The sequence below is a fragment of the Genypterus blacodes genome, unplaced genomic scaffold (assembly GCF_046128005.1).
Source record: "Genypterus blacodes isolate CSIRO-AG114 ecotype Tasmania unplaced genomic scaffold, CSIRO-AGI_Gbla_v1 ptg000017l_1, whole genome shotgun sequence".
Taxonomy (NCBI): domain Eukaryota; kingdom Metazoa; phylum Chordata; class Actinopteri; order Ophidiiformes; family Ophidiidae; genus Genypterus; species Genypterus blacodes.
This window is the reverse complement of record NW_027466831.1, coordinates 4,477,950-4,495,432: the sequence shown is the minus strand read 5'-3', so window position 1 is coordinate 4,495,432 and position 17,483 is coordinate 4,477,950. Positions and strand designations below refer to the sequence as shown.

At 45.2% G+C, this 17,483-nt stretch overlaps 3 protein-coding genes across 3 annotated transcripts; 2 read left to right on the top strand and 1 right to left on the bottom strand.

Annotated features, from left to right (window-relative positions):
* Positions 1-3,783: 3,783 nt before the first annotated feature.
* On the top strand, positions 3,784-8,474 carry LOC142991053 (protein transport protein Sec61 subunit alpha-like 1). Its single transcript, XM_076141020.1, has 12 exons — positions 3,784-3,927; positions 4,754-4,821; positions 4,921-4,986; positions 5,082-5,160; positions 5,373-5,504; positions 5,672-5,781; positions 6,089-6,242; positions 6,328-6,488; positions 6,579-6,776; positions 6,956-7,147; positions 7,250-7,326; positions 7,422-8,474. The coding sequence occupies exons 1-12, from the start codon at positions 3,921-3,923 to the stop codon at positions 7,606-7,608; spliced, it is 1,431 nt and encodes a 476-aa protein (XP_075997135.1). The 5' UTR covers positions 3,784-3,920; the 3' UTR covers positions 7,609-8,474.
* A 531-nt stretch (positions 8,475-9,005) lies between these two features.
* On the top strand, positions 9,006-11,618 carry chchd4a (coiled-coil-helix-coiled-coil-helix domain containing 4a). The gene is made up of 3 exons (XM_076141272.1): positions 9,006-9,202; positions 9,837-9,935; positions 10,049-11,618. Exons 1-3 carry the CDS (start codon positions 9,181-9,183, stop codon positions 10,360-10,362), a joined length of 435 nt encoding a protein of 144 aa, XP_075997387.1. The 5' UTR covers positions 9,006-9,180; the 3' UTR covers positions 10,363-11,618.
* A 250-nt stretch (positions 11,619-11,868) lies between these two features.
* On the bottom strand, positions 11,869-16,137 carry LOC142991297 (netrin-4; the record flags this gene model as incomplete). The annotated part of the gene is made up of 10 exons (XM_076141365.1): positions 11,869-12,444; positions 12,576-12,746; positions 12,849-12,917; positions 13,060-13,187; positions 13,289-13,505; positions 13,745-13,933; positions 14,190-14,316; positions 14,617-14,922; positions 15,017-15,498; positions 15,981-16,137. Coding segments are annotated over 10 exons (1,983 nt in total), but the record flags the coding sequence as incomplete, so codon positions are not given.
* Positions 16,138-17,483: the final 1,346 nt, after the last annotated feature.

Genomic DNA, 17,483 nt, shown 5'->3' with positions numbered 1-17,483 from the left:
ATGAAGCCCTTGTTCTTCCTCTGGCTCCTCTCCAAACAGAACATTACACTGCCAGGACATGACATTTTGAATTATAGCTATTTGTCTTTGAAAAATTGAAGATATGAAAATCACTCATGGAGATAAGCGCTGGTTCTAGACAGCATGTGTTGTTTACAGTCTGTTGTGATTTCAGTGATGGATGTATTCCAAATATGTTGTGTTAATGAGTGTGTGTAGAAGGAAAATCAGACATTACACACAAGTGATCATAATGTTGGTAGCTTCCTCTTCCTCGCCGCTGTGATTCTCTTTAGTATCTCAGTTGAGCTTTACATAAAATCTTCTCATATATGTGTGTATATGTGTGTGTTCAGCTGGCCTTTGCCTGTAATGCTGCGATGTCTGACTGGGATGCAGTGACATAATAATCTATGAACGTATACACACACACACACACACATACACACACAATCAATCAGCACACCCAATCTGGAATGTCACAAGGATTAACTCTATCTATCTATTTTCCCATTTTCGAGGAAGTTGAGATCAGGCGATGCAGTGTTCAGACAAAAGTCTCCATGTGACCTCCGCTTCATATTTCACTGCCTCCTCTCACCTCTGAGAGCATCTCCTTTGTCTGTCACTGCAGGCAACTCACAAGCACGTGGTGCAGTCTGCTGCCTGCTGTCTTCATGAAAGGGGGACATAAGTAGGAAAACCACATGCCAAAGTCTGTGTATTTACATCATTTGCATTTCTATCTGTGTCTTAAAAGAACCCATGAAATAGGACGAAGAAAGTGTGTCAGGCATAAAAATGAGGCTCCTTGTTACACAACCAGCAGCTGTCATGTTTGCGTAATGAAACATGTGCTTGATATGCATTAAGTGACACCGCACTGATATTCACAGCTGAAACCTACGGAATAAACGTTGTAATTGCCCTTTTTGTGTTGTGGTCATTCATCATTCATCATCTACTGACAAAATGTGACTAAAGCGTATACGTGCATCCACAACCATGGAACATTGCAGTGTATGTTATGTATTTAATCCATTCTCTATATCCGCTTATCCTATTCAGTATCATGGAGAATTGGAGCATATCCCAGTATTCTATACATTCATTGCTAAAAATAAGTTGTAAATGTCTGACGTAAATTAGCTCTGGACCCCCATCACTGTAAGATCCTGTTCACATATCATCTTCCCACGCCCCCTGCATGACAGCATGTCTATGTCGCCCTGCACATTACTATACAGGGTGATGTATCGGTGAAGATCAGCATGCATGGTGTGTTTTCTTTCCTGCAAATGAGGTCAGAACATGTTTGCCAGAATGTAATGTTATGACTTTGAATTCATTGCATCAGCAGCTTGTTGGAAGGAGTGATTTACACTTGCTACTGAAAAGGCTTGAGGTCACTGTCTGTCAAAACATTGCATCCCTGTTTGACAGCATTCTAGTTAATTATTAGTCCATAAGTTAAAAAATGTAGAATATTTGAACCATTACTCCGCTTTTATTTTGTGGAATTTCAGTGTTAAGCAGAGACCAGGCTTCATTTAACAATTAAAGTTGTTTTTATATAGTTTTGTTGATAATAGCTTTACTGATCTATAGGTCAGACTTAACATTTAGCCACGGTTCAGCCATTAAAACATTTGTCTTGGTTGAATGGGTTAAACTGTTGCAAAATAATGATCACTAGCTAAATGGTCCCTCATTCCCTCTGCTCAGGTCAGAGCAAATGGAACAAAGATCAATTGTGCAACCATCTCACAGTGGGATCATTCAGTGCTGTTTAATTAAAGTTAATTAAAGATTGACGATGATAACATTTCATATAATTGACTGAATGCTGATACTGAGTGCAGGGCACCAAGGCCTTCAACACATGTTCCTCCTTACTTTATTTTATTTGCAAATCGTGGATGTAAATCCCCTGTCTGTTCCTGCTGTCTATGAAAGGTACACTGAAACATTACAGTATTTACATAATTAAAGGTCACAATATCCTCCTCTTGAATGGAAGAAAGCCCACTGAAAATGTTGGGAGAGGGTCAACATGTTTAAATGACAGCAATACAGACTGTGAGCACACACACACACACACACACACACACACACACACACACACACACACACACACACACACACACACACACAGAGGATTGAAAAGCCTGAGAAAAGCAGACTGGGGGGCTCTGTGGCGTTCACTTGTCCTCACCTTTGTGTTAGCGCACGGTTCTGTTGTCATTATGTAACCACATGAACAAATATCTCTTTATATCAGAGCAGAGGAATATCATCCATCCATCTGCGAGAGAGAGAGAGAGAGAGAGAGAGAGAGAAAGAGAAAGAGAGAGAGCGAGAGAGAAAGATTATCGCGTGAAACTAAGTGAAAATGGCATTAGGTATTTTTTGTGAATATTCTCTAATAATTGATTGATTGATTATTAACTAAAACATAATCCACAACATGTAAATTGAATTCAACCATTCAATCCATTTTCATTTCATTGATGATGGGTTGTCTATTGACAGACATGCCAGTAGATACTGTATTAAACGGTGATAAATTATAACAACAAAATATTATATTATAAACTATACAGTATACTTATTTCAAGGCAATCATTCAGAAAGCAGAAGTCGCCTTTACAAATCGCTGACTTCTTCACTAACGACATTGATGTTGAGAAGTGATTTTTCATCAGCCTGAGTTTTACATTCTGAGCGCAATAGAAATATATTATTGTGTACTGCACTGCCCCCCAGTGGACAAAATTCAGATTGCCTTGGCTCTGTCTTTTCAGTATAGTTGACGTGCTTTCTCTGTAAATACTTCCGTGTTTCATTAACTCTGTTCTTTATTAGAATCAGTAACTAAAAGGACTTGTTGATCCACGCTATCATTTATTTCTTAATTTATAAAATTTGGAACGTGGAACTACAATGGTAAACAAAATATAGGGGAAAATTTAAAAAAAATCCCTGAAAAATAAAACTAATCCAAAAAAAGAGGAAGAATCTTTAACGCTTAAGGAATCCTGTATTATTGCATGTACCAAATTTAAAAAAAATTAACCATAGGATTACGGGCTCAATGCTATTCATAGAAAAGGCACCACATAGGAAAAAAACTAAAATCTAAATTGGTTCAAATCAGTGCACATGAGGTATAACGCTATAATCCCACGTATGGTTCATTTGAAATAGAAAGCTATAAATACTATTCAACCATCAACGTGTATATAAAGTATGACAGAGCAGAGGCCTGTTGGCTGCTTGATGGGATGAGTGGAATTTTGATCTTCTTTCAAAACTGTATTTATATTCAGTATTAATATCATAAACAGACGCATCCCCATGCAAACACAATTTACATAGAGATTGCAACAATGTGTCATTATTGATGTTCACGTTCAAATCTGGCTTCTGTAATGCTGGGTTTCTCCTTGGACCGGTTGCAGTTGAAAATTGGGAATTGGGAAAAGAAATATATACTGTAAAAAACGACCACCCTGAAATATCCATAACTAAAAAAACATCCCCTTCTGTCCCTCTTGGAGGAAGTCTGGCTTTCCCTTCTTTGTCCTGGGTTACAGCGCCCTCTGGTGGTCGGATGACTTTTGGCTGGATTTCTTGCAGCGGTTAAACACAAAAATTAAAACTTTGAATCATGCATATTTGTAGTTAATGGAGCTTCTTTATCCCCGTCACATTGCTCTCCCCGGAACTTCCTTCCTTCCCCCTCCCGGCTCGTTGCTCTTCGTGTCCCGGAGCAGTGACGTGTGTTAGCGGCTCCTCTGGTGACGTGTCTCTCCCTACTGCTCGCTCTTTTCGTACTGAGCGGCTTGGATGGAGCCTCACTGACTCCCTGGAGCACAAAGTGGCAGCAGCAACACGGCAGGAATCGCCCAAAGGACACCATGGGAAGTACGTGGCATTCTTTACTTCTATGCATTCGTATAGAATTTAACAATAACGGCTTTGTTTTTTCTAAATTTAGAATGATAATATCCACTAAATCCACTAGCTAACCTTGGCTAGGTGTCAACTTGTAGCTAATGCATGTGTAAAAATGGCAGCTAATTTGAAGTTTATAGACAATTTCAGATAAAACTGGTGCTATTCTAAGTTGTGTTTAACCTATATTTATGATTTTCCGACCCGAGTTCAATTCAGTCTCGTTTTCAAAGTGACTGCTCATTGCTTTTTGGTGATTTATCTCCAGTTAGCGACCCCGGCTGCTAACGTTAGCTAGCTAGACGTCACCTCTTACGTTTTTATCTTAAAACGTAGTCTTTGTAAATGAATTGTATTCCCGCTCGTTATCGTAGGACGTTTTTGTGAATGCAAAGCTACGTTGACAACACCGGCGCTTGAAAACAATCGAGCGTTCTATGTTGTCAAAGACAGTTTCTGTGATTGATTAAAGCCGATCAGCACCAATCCAACATGCAGCACTGCAGTTAATATGATCATGTTAATACAGCGTGACCCCTCGTCATGTTTATCTCTTAGTTAAGTACACGTAGAACAAGTGAAGAACTCACGTGTCATGTGTAACTTTGCTGCCAGCTGTTTATCGCTACCTAGTGATGACGTAAGCGTCAGCGCTAACTAGAGCTCAGAGACAGACAGACAGACAGACTGACAGACAGACACAGACATACACACACACACTGCTGGTTTAACTGCAGAGCACAAACGCGTTGGATTGCTGCATGTGTCTAAGACGTTCCATCTCTTTGTTTTACAGTTAAATTTTTAGAAGTCATCAAGCCGTTCTGTGCGGTCCTGCCAGAAATCCAGAAACCAGAGAGAAAGGTGAGCGTTCACCTGCCAGCCTGCTGCCGTCTGTCACATTCATTCTGTTGATCTCAACCCACAATGACTGACGTTTGCTTCCCATTTCAATTCTGACAGATCCAGTTTAGAGAAAAAGTACTATGGACCGCTATCACACTCTTCATCTTCCTCGTGTGCTGCCAGGTTAGTGTCGCCCCAGCGTAACCATAAGGACAAGTCACTGATGTTTGGATAGACTGAGTCTTAATGTACCCTGCACTGTTTTTGTGTCTACACAGATTCCACTCTTTGGCATCATGTCGTCAGACTCAGCAGATCCCTTCTACTGGATGAGAGTCATCCTGGCCTCCAACAGAGGTGACTGAACTTTACACTCAGCACCCACTTTGTTACACACCTGCGTAACACAATCTAATATAGAGGCAGTGATTCAACTCTGTGGTCCTTTTCCATAGTGAATGATGTTGTGATTTGTGATGTAAGACCAGAGGAGGACAAGGACACGCCTCATTCTTGTGTAATCACACCTTATCACTGAGATAACCCGTGCTGTTCTCTTTGTTCTCCAGGTACTCTGATGGAGTTGGGTATCTCACCCATTGTCACCTCGGGCCTCATCATGCAGCTGCTAGCCGGTGCTAAGATCATCGAGGTGGGAGACACGCCCAAAGACAGAGCCCTCTTCAACGGAGCACAGAAGTGTACGTTTACTACACGGCACTCACTATTAGGAGAACTTGTAATGCGCCGCCTTGTTTCTCCTGTAGCGTCCTGACTCATAGTAGTGTCCTCATGCAGTAACCTTATTCAGAAGAGACCCAGACTGCAAGGTTACACGTCATGATTAACCTTCTCTTTCCATTGGCAGTGTTTGGAATGATCATCACCATCGGACAGGCCATTGTTTACGTCATGACGGGCATGTATGGAGATCCCTCAGAAATGGGTGCTGGCATATGCTTGCTGATCATCATCCAGGTGATTAACAACTCCGACTCTGTTGTAAAGTTATTACGATAGATTCATTGATTCATCGTGGTTGTTAAGGTTACAGTGATCTCTATTGTGTGATGACTCAGTTCAGAGACAAAGAGCCCTGGCCTGTCACCTGCTGGTTGACTTAAGAACAGCACCAGTTTATTTATTTGCATATTGAAAACAAATATTCCCCAGCATTTAACTTGAGTGTCATTGTGGCTGGAGGCTTCTCTGTTATCTGTGGGCTTTGTAAAGAGCTGCACCGCCTGCCTGAGCCGCTCCATGAAACTCTCCCGTGTTGCTTCAGCTCTTTGTCGCAGGTCTGATCGTCTTGCTTCTGGACGAGCTGCTTCAGAAAGGCTACGGTCTGGGTTCTGGTATCTCTCTCTTCATCGCCACAAACATCTGCGAGACCATCGTCTGGAAGGCCTTCAGCCCCACCACCGTCAACACCGGCAGAGGTAAGGACGCCGGCACGCACAGCCACGGGAGACAAATTGTCCGTCCGCGTCAGACATCGCCGTGAATCCTGTCGATTTCTTTCAGGCACCGAGTTTGAGGGAGCCATCATCGCTCTCTTCCACCTGCTGGCCACCCGCACAGACAAGGTGCGCGCCCTGAGGGAAGCCTTCTACAGACAGAACCTACCAAACCTTATGAACCTCATCGCCACCGTCTTTGTGTTTGCAGTGGTCATATACTTCCAGGTGAGCCCACACCCGACTCTGTACTCTTCTTATCTGAAGTGATGCCAGCCTGTGGTCACTGTTTAAACCTCAAGGACTTTCTCTCACCAGGGCTTCAGGGTGGACCTGCCAATCAAGTCTGCACGCTACCGCGGACAATACAACACCTACCCCATCAAGCTGTTCTACACCTCCAACATCCCCATCATCCTGCAGTCGGCCCTGGTTTCTAATCTCTACGTCATATCCCAGATGCTGTCGACACGTTTCAGTGGCAATTTCATTGTCAACCTCCTGGGAACCTGGTCTGTAAGTACATAAGGAGCTGATTGTGGCGTCATTATCCTTTCCCCAACACTTCCCGTCTGATTGCTGCAGGCTTAAAGAGCAAGAGACTGTAATCAGAAGTCTTTACGATCAGTTTACAGTCAAGTCTTGAAAGCTATGCACATGAAAACAGTGGCCTTAATGTCATTATTTTGATTTAGGATACAACAAGTGGAGGACCAGCTCGAGCCTACCCAGTTGGCGGCCTCTGCTACTACCTTTCTCCTCCGGAGTCGTTCGGTTCTGTCCTGGACGACCCGGTTCACGCTGTGATCTACATCGTCTTCATGCTCGGCTCCTGCGCCTTCTTCTCCAAGACCTGGATCGAGGTTTCTGGATCCTCTGCCAAAGATGTAAGTCTGCGTTCAGGCAACCGCACGCACGTAACGTCGTCGCTTTCAGAGAAAATTGCCCTGTATGAAATGATCCGAGCCTAATTTGACTTTACGTCTCAGGTGGCAAAGCAGCTGAAAGAGCAGCAGATGGTGATGAGGGGACACAGGGAGACGTCCATGGTGCATGAGCTTAACAGGTACGAGACATAAACTGGAATATATTTGGAGAGCATTACGGGTTTGCAGCATTTAATGTTGCGTTTACTAAGCTATATAACGTCTCTGTTCCTAGGTACATCCCCACAGCTGCTGCGTTTGGCGGCCTCTGCATAGGAGGGCTGTCGGTCATGGCCGACTTCTTGGGAGCCATCGGTTCGGGTACGGGAATCCTGTTGGCCGTGACCATCATCTACCAGTACTTTGAGATCTTCGTGAAGGAGCAGAGCGAAGTGGGCAGCATGGGAGCGCTGCTTTTCTAGAAAATACCAATCTTCCACCTCGCGTCACAAAAGCATTCGTTCTCTATAAATCGTCTTGGTTTTATTTGAAACACCATCGGTTCACCTCTGCCTCGTTTTTGTTCGCCGCATATCCTTTTTTTCGGGTATGAACGCAGAGCAAACAGGTTTTGCGTTTTTGTTTGTCCCGAGGTTGAGCATAGTATTGCATTTCTTCGGTCCTCTTCTTTTCCTGTAGCTGTCGCCCATCTCTCTGCAGGCTGCCTAAGTCCCCACTGACTGTCTTACCAACGGAAGAATGCCTAAAAGCACAAAAGTGTGAGGTCTCTGTCTCTGACTTTAGCTCGGGCGTTCTTTCACTGCAGCACGTTCAAGGAACACTAAAAAAAAAAAGGCGACATCCTGTCAGTGCTTATTTGAAGCCGAAAAGCACTGCGCCTGGACATTTTCGGGGGAGTAGAAAGAAAGCTGTGTCCATACCAGGTAACAGGAGACCATAATGCTTGAGGTGCAGTTTCAAGGGTCCTATACTGGATTTGAAAAGCATAAATCCAATATGCTTGTATTCTTTATAAGGCTTTGGGAAACCACAGACAAGCGCTCGACAGGTTTCCTTTACCTTTACGTTGATGTATTAAATGATGGACTTCATTTATATTCACTCTGGTCTTACCTAGGGCACAGTGTTTGTCCTCCATTTCTGGGTCCTAAAGGGAAAAGTGTTTGTGTCATTGTGCTCTTTTATTCCCAGACTAAATCGCTGCACAAAACTGCCGAGACGTGGTCAGGATGAGGGTGGGTTTGATAGGGATCAACAGGGGTTTCATTTTGGTTTATACTTTATGTAACAGACATAATTGTGTTATTAAAAAAGTTTTTCCAACACACTAGGCAGTTGTGTTTTAATTCTTTTGCCCGTCCCGTTGTTGGGTTTTGTGTCCAGACCTGAGCTGAAACAACAACCTGAACAACACACCATCAGAAATACTAATAGGTTGATTGTGACAGTTTATCTAGAAAATAATTGATTCATAACCTTTGTTGCTTATATTACTGCATTATTGTTTCTGTTTTATGATTTTATTTCTATTAATATTCAAGATTGGAATTCCAAATTTGAATAATTAACATACAGTTTCAGTATGTAATGATACCACACGTTGAACACCAAACAACTATCATTTTAAATATACGATACAAAGCAGCTTTTGGCCTGCACATTCTGAGTCAGCTCAACGCTCCTCGGGTCTGTTATGTAAATATTTAAAAAATAGAGGTGAAATTAATTATTTAGAAATAATGCATACGTTGTAAAGCTGTTAATTAACTCTAAAAAAAGAGAAAAGATCTGAAAAATAATCTGCGGCCAAGAACAGCGGTGCGTGTGACGTCATCAACCTGCGTCCTCATGTGGGCCGGAGCTTCCAGGTCACAGACGCGCTCTTATGTTCGCACGTTAACGTTGCGGTTCAGGGCAGCAAGACGCCGGTCCGCCTGTCAGATGAAACCCCGGCAGTTGCTGGTCAATTCCTTCTCCACCGACCATCTTTGACCACACAGGCGGGAGCTCGGCGGACACACGCACCGGCAGACATGTCGCACTGCAGGCAGGAAGGTAAACCCCCGTCTCCTCTCATGCATTCACCAGACCTTGGAGCAGCAATGTCACCCAGAGAGCCACCATGCTAAGCTAGGCTAACCTCATACTATACTGCGCTGTGCGTCAGTTCATGTGCTTGTTTTTACGCCGTTCCACGCTTGCGCGGCTACATTAGCATTATTCTTACTGATAATATACTGAACGTGTACACTTAACGCAATTTTACAAAAGTTACGGAACGCGGTTACACGTACGGAAGCCGGAGAGGATGAGCGTCCGAGCGTCGTGGGCCCTCAGGGTGACATGATACTCTACTGACAAACACGAACGACCAATTCCCTTCAAAACACGGCTGTAACTTCCATTCAGTCTTTATCATCCGGATATAGAGGCTCTTCCGCATGGTTTTGTTCACCAGCAGGACATTAAAGAGAGTGAGCATTCCACAAACGTTGGGTTCACCTTGATCAGCATCTTGATCTTGTGGGGAGATGTGATGTAATTTTCTCATTCCTGCTTCTGTCACCTTAGCGTAGTCTCTTAGTCCACTGTCCTTCAGTCCCTTACTTTGCTCTTGAGTCTGTAATTCTGTCTTTTGTCCTCTAATATCCCCTCTTTTCTCTCTCTCCCTGTTTCCGCCTCATTTAAGGAAAAGATCGCATCATCTTTGTGACCAAGGAAGACCACGAGGCGCCCAGCAACGCAGAGTTGATCGCCGATGACCCCGACGACCCTTACGAGGAGCAGGGTTAGTCATGTCGCCATTGTAAAAACGGCTGAACTTGATTTTCCCCCAAAGGTTCCTTGACTGATAAAGCTGCAACGTCCTTCTATCTGTTGTCTCCCTCCTTGCGTCTCTAGGTCTGATCTTGGCGAGCGGAGACATCAACTGGAACTGCCCGTGTTTGGGGGGCATGGCCAGCGGACCTTGCGGCTCTCAGTTCAAAGAGGCTTTCTCCTGCTTCCACTACAGTAAGGAGGAAGTGAAGGGCTCTGAATGTATCGACAATTTCCGTAACATGCAGGAGTGCATGCAGAAGTACCCCGAGCTCTATCCTCAGGAGGAGGATGAGGGAAGCTCCTCTCAAGCTGAGTCCAACACTGCTTCTGCCCCCGATAGTGACTCTGCCCAAACCACTGCTACGTCTGAGGCGGCCAGCCAGAGCGCCAGCTAAGGTCAAAGAAACCATCCTACACTATCGCTGGTCCTCTTTGTGCAAACACTGCCCTGGACCGTTCACTGATAAGGACCTCAACCTGCACCGCGGGCCCAGACCGGCACAGCTCCGACCCCTCCCACTCCCCCTCCCCCTCAGGCAAAAGTCACAAAGAACACAAGAGGACGACTCGGTGAATACAGAGAAGTGAGAGCTGTAGAGGCAAAATAAGGCTCCTTTGTCTTTCCGAGTGCCAGAAGATGGAGGAATAATGTGATTTGTGTGACTCTGGGCGGAGCTGTGTGCTACAGGGACACTCGCCCAAAGACTTGTGTACAACACAAAATGATTTCTGCTGTTTGTTATCCCGCTTCCTTACACATGTTTGTTCCCTTCCTCATCATAGATGTGTAATTGCGAGTTTTCCGAACATGTTCAGTCACCAAACTTGTCTTAATTAAAGCCCAGATACACCTATGCAGTCACTACTGGATATTCATTGTACAAACTTAGTGAAGGTTTAGATTTAACAGAGTTGTAATGGTTTTCAGGGGAGTTTCATCCAAACTAGGTCACTGAGATTGTTTTTCATTGTTGTTAGTTTGAGCTTTGTTTGCGATACTTGCCTGTCACTTTCCTGAACTATCGAAATGTTTAAAATTGACCTTCATATGACCTCAGAACACACAGATCGTACAATCAGTGTAAACGCCTCTGAAAGGTTCCCGCGGTGAAGTTACTGACTTGCAATCATGTTCCCAATTTGTGACAATTTAACCTGAAACGCCTGCGGTTTTCATGCTTTTACTAGCTTATAATAAATTCCAGGTTCCATCTTGCATCCGCTGACGGCTTGTGTGAAGTCACTCTGTTACGTGAAGTGTCTGAGTAAAGGCTGTGGAGACGCACACATGCAGGGCGTCGGTACCCAGAGAATTCATTTGACGTGCTTTTGAAAATCAAAGCTTTGTCAGTGACCTAGTCTGGACTTAATTTCCTCCCAACAAAAACCATGAAATCTCACTTTTAACTGTGACCTGTTACACATAACACTCTTCACAACCTCCTTTGCCTCCCTCGAGAGACCAAAACACAGGACCAAGGGGGGAAAACAAAGGCTAATTTACTGCTGTTCACACCTCAGGCATCGCGAATATTACATTGATAAAATCTTCCAATGTAACACAGATGTGCTCAACCGTGTGCTTGCATCATTGCAGAAACATCAGGGTTTCTATGTTTTATTTTTCAGTTTTAATGACGCTTGCATCTGGCTTGGATCAAAATGTGGATCAAAAAATGTTTTGTCTTGACTAAAATGCTTTCATTGTTCCTGCACTGTCCAGAATCTCTGATGCTGTGGTCACCATTTGGTGTAATTCAGGCCTTAATGGTCTTCATGTTTATTCCTTAAACATGTCCAGATTAAAATCAATATGGAACTATTTTAAACTCCCAATTCTGGGTTTTTTGTTCTTGTTATCCTGTAAACGGAAAATCAAGAGGACAGCACGTCACACCATCTTCCAACAGAGAGCTTCTATTCGGGTACTGTAAGTCGTGTGTGAGCTTTAATTCCAAATGTTTAGAAGATGAGGAAAGTAAGGCCAGACACGCATTGGATAATGGATAGTGTGTGTATTAAGACAGAGGCATATAATTTTACAACTCAATTTGAACAAAACATGTATGATAGTTTGTAAAAAATAAGGGGGAGGAGGAGGGAGAAGCTTTATGTTTGTAGAGTTGGGTAGATTATATTTTCTGTCACTGTCTTTAATAGATAAAGCTCATTACCCAAACATTCATTTCAGTCTTTTTGTTTTACTCCCAACATGTGGCGAGTATGTCTCTCTTCAGTCCAGTGGGACGGGAGTGCATTTCATAACTCTCGCCGCTGATTGTCAGTTTCTGGATTTTCAATCGTCTTATCATGAGTCCAGTCCGGATGTGATCATATGCATCATGGACACGCATGCCTTAGGCCCTGTGATATGAGCACAGCCAGTCTCGGCGTCCAGGGCACCACTACGCTCTGTAAGGTGACCAGCAGACGACCTGTCCCGGGCTCCTCTGGGCCTGCCAGGAGGTAATCCATACCTGGAGAAGAAGGCAGGAAACGCTTTCAAAACACGAGCACCTCTTCTGATCTGAACAGCACTGAGCAATAAGAACCGTGTTTGATGTATTTCAGATTATACCTCTAACTGTCCTAGGTGAAGCTGTCCTACCTGGGTTAAGGATGGGACAGGTGCATCCACGGCTGGTCCAGGACAGAGGATAGATGCTGATGGTCCCTAAGTGCAGCGTCACCTGGCCTGATCGCAGGACCTTGCGAACTTTGACCTGCACCTCTGCGTGGCTGCCTTTGTCATGAGCAGACAGAACGCTGGCCTTGATGACTGTCGTGAGCAGATGGACCGATCCAGAGTAAGCAAAGACTGAGAATATACTTAACCGGACAACATAAACACTCATTTTGAATTAGTCTGAATATTCTTTACAGTAGTCATGTTTGGTCTTGCAGAGGTCGGACACACTCCTCAGCTTCTTCTCCTTACAGCTGCACTTCCCTGTGAACAGGCATTGGGACGTTTCTCTGATACAGGTTTGTTTCCGGTATTTTGCATTAATAAAGTTATAACTCGACAATTTTAAGATCTGTGGTAGTTGATTAGCAACAGAGCATAAGTGCAATGTAGAATTTTACAACACCTGTGTAATGTAGAGCAGAGACTGCAAGCTCCTTTGACCAGGCCGCCTCTTCTTCAATCGTAAATGCTTCATCCAGATCAGGGATTTTCCCACCAATAGGTACATTGAACACCTGATTATTTGGGTAGCTGCGAAAATGGAAATGATCAGATTAAAGTTCCATATACGTCACTCTCCCCTAGAGGATTCCGCGGGAGGAGCTTGATCACTGATGAATGGCATGGCTAACCTGTCCAGACACTGCCCAGTTGTTGGATCACAGCTTTGAGGACAAGCACAGGGTTTGCATCCCTCCTCTCCAAAGTCCCAGTACCCAGGCAGACAGTGGCTGCAGCTTACGCCTCCTATACCAGATCTGCAGTGGCACTGTCCGGTCCTAGGGTGGCACCAGGGCCCCTCCTCTCCTGGACGTGCTTGCAAAGAGCCCAGAGGATCACACCAGCATCCTGAGAGACGGAGGGAACCAGACCGAGAGACAGATGTGTTTAAATGTATGCCAGCAGATGGAGACAACAAACTGTCTGACGTCTGCATCTACGCCAACTGGCTCAAATATCACACACACACTATTTCTGCAATTCATTCAAGTTATTCCACTATTTTCCACGCTTCCATGTCCAAGATTTGATTTTTCAATAGCTGAAAACACATCTGAGACCCTTCAAATTCCCTCTGTGTGTCTTACTTGTACAGGTGTTGGGGGAGTTAAGCGGCAGGGATGGGTGGCGGCGGTAGCCACGGCGACAGCGCTGGCACCTACGGCCGACAGTATTGTGTTGACAAGCATCACAAACGCCGCCGCTGGTGCCGCCGGAAGAAAGCCAAGCTCGCTGAGAGAAGTGACAGCTATCTGCGTGACCGTGGCACTCACACTCTAAGGGTCACAGCATGAAAGGAGAAGAGATCAGACAGAGTCAAAGTGATGAAAGAGTCCAAATGGTGATGTAAGAGGGGGCACGGGTGAGGAGTACATGTTGTTTACTTGTCAGTCAAAATCTGTGGTGACTGAATGTGCACATCTTGACAAACTCCTACTTTCTCTGCTCTGATCCGGTCTATTCTCTTCATATACAGATGTGTTGTGCTACTCGAAGACCAAGATGGAGAACCACACCGACACTTTCACTTACTCTGGCAGGCATTTGGTTCCCCGCTGCTGCCGTTTGCGGCTCTCCAGGGACGGTCGTTGTAGAGGGGAGCACACTTCTCACAGTGATTCCCTGCCGTGTGGTGAGTGCACTTACACCTCCCAGGCACCTAGAGGACACATCTGGGACCGCTCAGTCATTTCATCTACATTCGTTACAGACACCTGTTGTCTAGAGACGACTATAAACACATCCAGACAGCTGCTGTAAAGTGTAAGTCAAGCTATTTAAAGCCCGTAAACAGCTGAGTTTTCCATTTATCTTTTGTAAGTAAAGATTTGTACCTCTTTCGCCTGCACATCCTCACAGCTGTGCTCTATAATACTGCATTAGTCACATGCTGGTGATAAATGATGTACCTGTTATTTTACTTGAACACGGATCATGTTCACACACAACAAACACTCACCATGTCACTGCCCTGTGGTGCATCTTGACTGATGTTGTATGGGACACAATGCTCTGCATGCCCGTGGCACAGACAGGTCCCTCTGGCCAGTAAAGTATAAATGGCAAAAGGCGCCCGGACTGGACTTTCCATGGTGGACCGGAGGGTCAGAGCCGAGGCTGGAGGAGGACTTGGCCCTTCTGCAGGACAGGTCTGAGCTTTGAGTAGCCGGATGCGGAGGTTAGTGAGAGTCAGGTGGGCAAGGGCCTCTGGACTGTAGGGGTCCAGTGTTGTAGCACTGCTGGGGGCAAGGGTCCGTAATATTACCTGTGAACACAAACAGGGATAACCAACACTTCATCAAAAAACATTCTAAGTAACTCTAAGTAACTCCTGACCACTTTGATGTGTGTTCCCTTACCTCTCCACCGCTGCAGGGTGTAGCGCTGCTATAACGGGATGTACACAACGAGCCTGGCTGACTGATATCATCAGGCAAATCAAATTCCAGCTTGCAGTTTTGTGCAAAAAGTTTGAGAGGTTTCCAGGTCTTTCCAAAATCAGTCGATCGTTCAACTGCCATGGCAGCCGGCCGAGGAGACCGGAACACCAAGACCACATGGGACATACAGAACTGTGTTTCCAGGTCCAAATGGATCTCGTCCTCCTGCTGGTGCCCGTTTGGCCTCGAGGCCCACCAGGTATCCGGGTGCAGGAAAGGGTCGTCAACCATGTGAGCAGGTGGGTTGGTGTCATCAGGGCAGAGGTGGCGGAGAGGAGGGGAGGGGCAAGGGATCCGATGCTGGGATCCATTCCCACAGCAGCCTGAGAGCGTGATGAGGGTCCTACCACTAGCCAAGTTTCCTATGGGTGGACTACAGGCATTGTCCGCACATCTGGAAGCTGAGACATGAGAGAGCATAGTAGAGTCCATGCAAATATGATGATATACCAGAAGGAATTATTTTAAGTAAAGGTGGTGACAGAAAGACTTTAGAAAATTAAGGAGCCCTTTCCAGCACTGACATCATGGACAAAACCAAAGGTCCTACTCAGTGATTTTCCATGAATATTTAATTTGCCCGAGCACAGCAGTGAAACAGAATCCTCTCCTTTCACTACGGGACACTAAAGGCTCTCAGGTTGCATACAGTGGCAACCTACAGATCACGTTGCTTTATCAAATACATCAGATACAAGTATAACCTTTGCTACATAGTAAACAGAAAACACAACCAAACCACAAGATATACAAACCCTAACCTAAATAAATGCAGCTGGGTTGATTCTGATTCAACCTCACCTGGCCACAGTGTGAAACAGGAGACTTTCTAATGACGCAACCTGGCTGAAAGACACACATCAGGATCGGGACGCGCACTCACCTGCTCTGCTCCGCGTCACAGCCAGAAAGAGCCCGCAGGCAACCACCAGGATCTGATGTCGCCCCGTCACACGCATGCTAGACAGACTCAACACTGTTCCTGACGTATTTACAATATGCACATAGCCATGAATGCCTTTCCACGGAGATGCGTCCCAACATTATGCGCAGCGCCTTCCTCCGCCAGCGGCCAATTACGCAATGCGCAAAGCTTCCAGATGAATCCACGCGTTTATTTACTGATCACGATGTGTCCTCACACGGACAATATGCTTATGTTGATATTTAAAAAAAAAAGATCCTCGCTAAAGTTCAAAGCATTCTTAAGGAGAGATCATCCAAAAGGCACAAGTGGATGCTCCAGAATGGATCATTGGTTCGTGGCTTGTTGCAGTTAGTCCGGGATTGATAGCTCCTCATCGTGCTGACAGTCATTTCCACTTCAGAGAACATGTTTGTCCTCGTCCATATTGCGCCAATAAGATCGTTCCATCCATCAATTCACGACCCAGGCTTGAGAGTTCTGGAAGAGAAGGTTCGAGTGTGTCCAGGTTGCGCTCTCCCCGATCCGTTTACGCACAGGAGGGAGGGTAGGGGGGACTGTGTGTGTGTGTGTGTGTGTGTATCAGTGTGTGCGCTCTATTTATCCAGAGCCCCCCTGCTGCGAGCACGCTGTACTGCAATAACATCACACATCCCAACTCCCGATATGCTTTTTTACATCTCTAACATCTCACACTCGTCCTCTCCAAAGCCCCGCAGCGTGGAGCGGCTGAAGGCGGACACACACGCAACCTCAGTGCTCCTTAATGTGAACCAGGCGCACCGCACATTCCAGCGATGCCAGGTCCCTCCACTAACTAACCAGGGCCTCGTAATAAGCTGGGGTGGGCTTAGTTTATCTGTCTCTGCCTCGGCCTTCTGTTTTTCTGCTGCAGTCGGTGTGTTACAGGTCTAACTTTGAACTTTGAAGTCTCTAAGAAACCTGAGAAGGAGGACAGAAATAGTCCGATGGGCCATTCTGACACCAAAACAGACTGACAGCTTGGCGGAGAATCGTGCAATTGGGGGATTTGAACCGTTCCACAATCCGTCATCGCTGCCGTTCTTTGTCAGAGCGATGACATATAGGAGTGCTTTGAAAGTTGTTGTTCATCCGTACACACGTCAGGAAATTTATAGTCCTTTCTCTTGGTATTCTTCCCCATCCTGGCACACACTCCCTGGGTCTGCAGAATAGACACATATCTCGTCAGTTTTATGGCTCGATGTAAAACACACTAGAGTGGAAACTGGACTGGTTTCCATACATTCTTCTTCGGTGCCATACAAGAAGTTTCCAGACGGGCCTGAGAACAAAGAGACTTACAGAGGGACGTCATATAGGTTTGTCCTTATTTTCAGGAATGTTGCCTATTTATCAATGTTTTTAAACTGTATCTCCATTCCACAGTCCCCACCCGCTCAGTTCCTCACCTCATATATCACTCCTTCTCTATCTGTT

Bases quoted from the DNA above. Each gene is read 5' to 3' on its own strand.
- LOC142991053 (XM_076141020.1), top strand. The intron at 4,822-4,920 runs GTGAGCGTTCAC...CAATTCTGACAG, and splicing joins TCCAGAAACCAGAGAGAAAG to ATCCAGTTTAGAGAAAAAGT. The intron at 6,243-6,327 runs GTAAGGACGCCG...GATTTCTTTCAG, and splicing joins CACCGTCAACACCGGCAGAG to GCACCGAGTTTGAGGGAGCC.
- chchd4a (XM_076141272.1), top strand. From the start codon at position 9,181: ATGTCGCACTGCAGGCAGGAAG. The intron at 9,203-9,836 runs GTAAACCCCCGT...GCCTCATTTAAG, and splicing joins GTCGCACTGCAGGCAGGAAG to GAAAAGATCGCATCATCTTT. The intron at 9,936-10,048 runs GTTAGTCATGTC...TTGCGTCTCTAG, and splicing joins CGACCCTTACGAGGAGCAGG to GTCTGATCTTGGCGAGCGGA.